This window comes from Galeopterus variegatus, unplaced genomic scaffold (assembly GCF_000696425.1).
Source record: "Galeopterus variegatus unplaced genomic scaffold, G_variegatus-3.0.2 Scaffold2544, whole genome shotgun sequence".
Classification (NCBI taxonomy): Eukaryota; Metazoa; Chordata; class Mammalia; order Dermoptera; family Cynocephalidae; genus Galeopterus; species Galeopterus variegatus.
Genome location: NW_007728655.1, coordinates 209356 through 214733, shown reverse-complemented (window position 1 = coordinate 214733; position 5378 = coordinate 209356). Strand labels below are relative to the sequence as shown.

The 5378-nt window shown below is 33.8% G+C and overlaps 1 protein-coding gene across 1 annotated transcript in view; it reads right to left on the bottom strand.

Moving 5' to 3' along the window:
* Window positions 1–325: 325 nt before the first annotated feature.
* Window positions 326–5378, bottom strand: part of DHX15 (DEAH (Asp-Glu-Ala-His) box helicase 15) — a 53460-nt gene continuing 48407 nt past the window's right edge. The window contains exons 13-14 of the mRNA XM_008582203.1: window positions 3382–3551; window positions 326–2168 (exon numbers count right to left, since the gene is read on the bottom strand). Coding sequence (XP_008580425.1) covers window positions 2051–2168; window positions 3382–3551 — 288 coding nt within the window. The 3' untranslated portion in view covers window positions 326–2050. The remainder of the gene's footprint in view (window positions 2169–3381; window positions 3552–5378) is intronic.

The window sequence follows — 5378 nt, the reverse complement described above, 5'->3', positions numbered from 1 at the left end:
TATTTAATCTGTTTTTATACCATAAAGGGATTATTTGATAGTCATAACCCTATGTGAACAAGGGAAATTCTAAACAACCTTGGTGTTCAGTTGCCCAATCTGTAAGATAAAGGAGGTGGAGAAGACAAGTTTTAAAAGCCATACCTATGTCAGTAACATCAATGACAAAAAATTGCCAGCTTTGGTCAGATGTGGTGAGCCTAACAAAACTGGAGATGGGGGTAGGCAGCATGACATAATAAATGCCCAGCTTGCTCTACAGTACTTCCATGTGGACACTCCCAAGACACATTCATCACTTACAAAATGGAAACAGCAATCATCATTCCTTGAAACTCTGCCAAATACCAAACTTTATTCTACATATCTGGAACTCTAACACTTAACAGTTTCTAAGAAAACCTAATGGTCTAACCAGATTTCAAACAGCCCAAGATTGATTAAATAATACATTACATTATACTGAGACCTATTTAAAATTGGATAGATGGTCAGATTATAAAGATACACAACTGATTTACAAACTGTACATTTGTGGCATAAATTAACAGTCAACATATTCTTTTGGCAAGAGCTACCTTTTTAAGGAAAACAGTCTGACCAAGTGCCTAGACTTTAACTTAAAAAGATTTCAGCAGACAATGTAGCCCACACTTAAATGTAACCTGAAATATTATTACAGCATGTAAATTATTCCATGTGAACAAAATCAGGCACTTAAAGAAGCCCATTAACTCTTTCAAGTCAGTAGGCATCATTCAGTAACAGCTACCTATACTAAAAAGTACCTAATAGCCTGAAAGAGTTAATTTGCTCAACAAACTCCTTAAGTTACATACTGGAAAATATGCTTCCAAGTATATTTAAATCCTAAAGAGACACACCTATAAATTTCCTTTAACATTTAAAAATTTTTAAAGGAGGTTGGGGGGAATCCAGATATTAAATGACTATGGCAGTTAACCTTCAAGTGAAAACTGATCATAGAATCTTTCACGAGCCACATCAAACACCTTTTTCGTTCTGAAAGGGTTTTTGTCTACTATTTGTTAATAGGAAATGAAAGATCAAATTCACATCTTAAAGCACTGTACGAATTACACTGAACATTGCATAAAACTTCCAACACTGAGAGAATTTAGTAAAAGTGATTGAGATCTACAACACAGTATCCATCCCTTCTATCTAATAAAAATAAACGTTCCAGAGGTTAGACTGCTTAAAATGTTCATCTAAGTATAATAAAAAGATCTAACAAAAATGTGGCAACGAGATAATAAATTATGTGCCTTAAGAAATGAACGTTTAGAAAGACAAAGAGAAAGCAATCCTTTCATTATTCTGTCTTTTGGGATCCAATTTCAAATTAATACAACACACTTTCTTCCATTAGATCAAATCCTGATTAACAAAGTGCTAAGCTATGCTCTTAAAAATACTGCTTTAATGACTACTTTATCTGAGGAGTACTCCTTGTGGAGAACCACTAAATATGTAATAACAGTATAATTATAATAAAAAAAGAAAAAGGCCCACACTTGGGAAGAGAAGAAGCAATACTTAGACATTAGAACAAAGATACCAAAGGGCTTTGGCCAATATTAGTATAAATAGACTTTATTGAAGTCAGTGCCTCTGTACTGAGACAGAAGATTGTGTCTACATAAGCACAAGTTGTAACATTTCACAACTTCTAAAAGGAATGTCAACAATTACAACGATCATGCATACCATGGTCGATAATCACATTTTAGAAGCATTTTCAACCATTTCTAAAGAAATGCTTATAACATTGTTATATATAGAACTACTTTCAATAAACTGCAAAACATTGATCGACTTTTCCAGTATGAACTACAGTGTCAACACAAAAAGGAGGCATAAATGTTTAATTTATGAAATCAGAATGGAATATTTACTGTAAAGAAAAATTAAAAAGCTTTCAAATAAAGGCCATTATTGAACCAACGTGAAGAGCACAACTTGAACTTTTGAGTTCATTCATCTTTTAAAGCTGTCCTCTGAATAACTTCAGTTCTAAGCACTGAATTCAGTACTGTGAATATTCCTTGGATTGAAGTTTGGCAATGATGCGGTCCAACTGTCTCTTTGCTTCACACTGTGGGAAATTGCTCATGTCATAATATTGAGGGGCAATTTTCACCAACCTGTCCAGAATGGGGAAAAAAAATCACCAAATTAACATTTAATTAAAGTACTGGAATTGCTAACAGGAGAGGCATCACTCATTAATATACTGAACAAAAGGCAAATCTTATTTAAATCAATGATAAAAATACAAATACCACTTTTAGAAATGTGCTTAATATTTTAATAAAATATATATTTTCTAAAGTTGGACTCAACAAATTAAAAACCAAAAACACAAAACCTCAAGATACATTCTTTTAAAAATGCTTTCTTTACATTAATATAAAGACAATAACAAAAAATCACTGCTTTCCTTATTCTAGGACACTATTTTGACCTGCCTCCCACAAGGTTATACTAATAATACAGGTTCTATACAAGAAATATCTTGGTATTCAAATGATTGGATCTTCTCATTTTCAATGTTTTAATAACTATAAATGTAACTCTATACTCCAAAGAACACATCTGACTGAAATCTTTCAGAGTTTAGACATACAATTTCTTCTCAATAAAGCATTTAAGATAAAATGGTAATGTTGACACAATTTAAGTGTCAAAAGCCATACAAAAGAAGCTGCACAATAAATAGTAAGTGACACAACCCAAAATAAGTGCTTTCAGTCCCACCACTCTTAGCTGACATTTCCCATAAGTTACAGAATGTGTTCTGGCAAAAATAAATAAAAATAAACAAAACAAAAACCACAGGGGTGGGGGTTATTTTGCCTAAAATAAAACAGTGAGTTGTAATTACATTTTGTAAAAGCAAATATACTAAGATATAAAGAGCTGTAATTTTTATGTTTGCGTAACTCCTAAAATACCAATATATAAATAATAAATGACTGAGAGCTAGTTGTAATGGGACAAATAAAAAATATTAAAAAAGACTAACTCTGGAACCAGGGAACAGTATTGAACTGAGTTAATCAAAACAGCAAAAGAACAGCTCCAAAGAAACTCTTGATGCTATTCAACAGTAACTTTTGTATTCTGCACCAAATCCTGCCCATACCAACAATCCCTCTGTCCTCTTATCCAAGGAAAGATTGTGAGCTATCAACCATACCATCAGGTCAATTCTTCCTACCTACACACTGAATATAAATGCTCAGCTAAGAAGAAAACGAAGTCCCCCAATGAGGGAATGGAAAGCCATGATTCCTGCAACAGAGCAACATTCTGCAAAATACCAACAAAATCTAACAGAACAAAAGATGTACTTACCATTCTGGCTTGATATCCGTACAGGTCCGGATGTAATTCTTTGTTGTTAGCACAAACTCATTATAAAGCACCCATTCAGGCTTGTGGTCAAGAACAGTAGAAGGATGTAACTGAACCACCTGGTTATCTTTCACAGTTAAGTAATGCCCTGTTCGTTCTAAATGTGCCACCTGAAACCAAAACCCAGTAAATTAATACAATGCTTCTGGTGTACTATCTCCAAAAAAAAAAAAAAAAAAAAAAAAAAAAGGAGGGGAGGATGGACAGTGCAAAACTACCTATATAATTAGGAGCAGGCAGGACTCACTTTGTTTTTTGTTCTATGGTTATACTTATTTATCACTGCCTTGATAAAAGCAGGAAAAGCAAACTTCAGCCTGTAGGCCAAATCCAACTCAAGGCCTTTATGTGTAAAGCCTGTGGGCTAAGAATGGTTTATATATCTTGTAACAATTAGAAGGGGGGACAAAAATCAAAAGAAAAAAATTTTGCAAAGCATGAAATTTCAGTGTTCATAAGTAGAGTTTTATTGGAACACAGGCACAACCATCGTCTATGGTTGCTGTCATGCTACAGGGGCAGGCAGAGTTGAGTAGTTATGACAGGGACCTAATGGGTTCACAGAGCCTAGTATTTACTATCTAGTCATTCCTGCCTTAGACTATCTAGGAAAGGATCTTGAGCACTGGGTGCCAACTATGGAGTAGATGAACAATTACCAGAAGATTCATGTCTAAGACAGAAAACTAAAGACAGCAAAATGGAGAAGAAAATGTTAACCTAAAGAATGATTTAAAAAAAGAAAAAGAAGTTACATGTGTGTCTTTCCTGTATTTCTTTTGATAATCAAACACCTTGGTGACACATATCTAATATTTAATTAACAAATAATGAAACAGATGACAATCTGCCTTTTCTAGTTCTACAACTCTGTGCATAAAGAACATGCGGAAAGTGGGCTGAGCCCGTGGTGCACTGGGGAGAGTGCGGCGCTGGGAGCGCAGCAGTGCTCCCGCCGGTGCACTCACAGCACTCACTGGCTGAGCGCAGTGTGGCCAGTCTCAAAAAGGACAAAAAAAAAAAAAAAGAAAGAAAGAAAGAAATTTTAAGAACATGCGTAAAGAATAGAAAATGAACTCAATTTCATTCAATAAATATTTACTAAGCACCTACCTAGGTGCCAGGTCCTATATAATATATGCTGTTTCTAACAAAGTTTAACCTAAATAGAGAATTAGGAAGCTATAATGTTTAAATATGGCCTTGTGGGTCTTTTTTGATTATTAAAATTTAAGAACATGTCAAAAATGAGCTAGTACATATTAAAAATAAATACTGAAAATGTTGTTAAGGATCTGGAGAAAGAATTTTCATACCTAACTCTAATAAGCATAAAATCTTGTAATAAGATGCCACAATAAACATTCTTACTGTTACATTGATTCAAGTACAGACACCTCACAGATAATCACTGATTTTTGACTCAAACTGACTGCCTTTAAGTTCATAACCTATGTATTGAGCTCATTCGGCCTTAAGGCCAGCAACATCTTGCTTAAATAGACAGAGCCAAAAAAACAATATAAACAAACAAGCGGGAGAGAGAAGAGATAACCAAAATCAATCCCATGCTAAGTAATGGACTGTTGTTTTTTTGTTTTATCACCAGAAAGTTTTCCTCAGTTTTTTCAAACATAATTTGTTTTAAACTCCTTAAGATAAATGTTCACATTATTTACCTGACAAGTTTTACTTCATTTCTTATAGCCTCCAACATAGCACATTTAAGCTAAAGTAAATAAAACCTTTTAAATTATTTTTCATTTTTATTGCTTAACTAAAGACATTTTTGGCTTTTGTAGTGCCAACAGGTCTCAGTCATAAATACCAATAATCACTCTTCAGGGCTGTAAATAACATCTAGTTACCTGAATATTTGAATTTTGGGGTGCTTAGTTTCTAGATAAAGAGGAAAGAGAACCGTACTTCTGAATCCA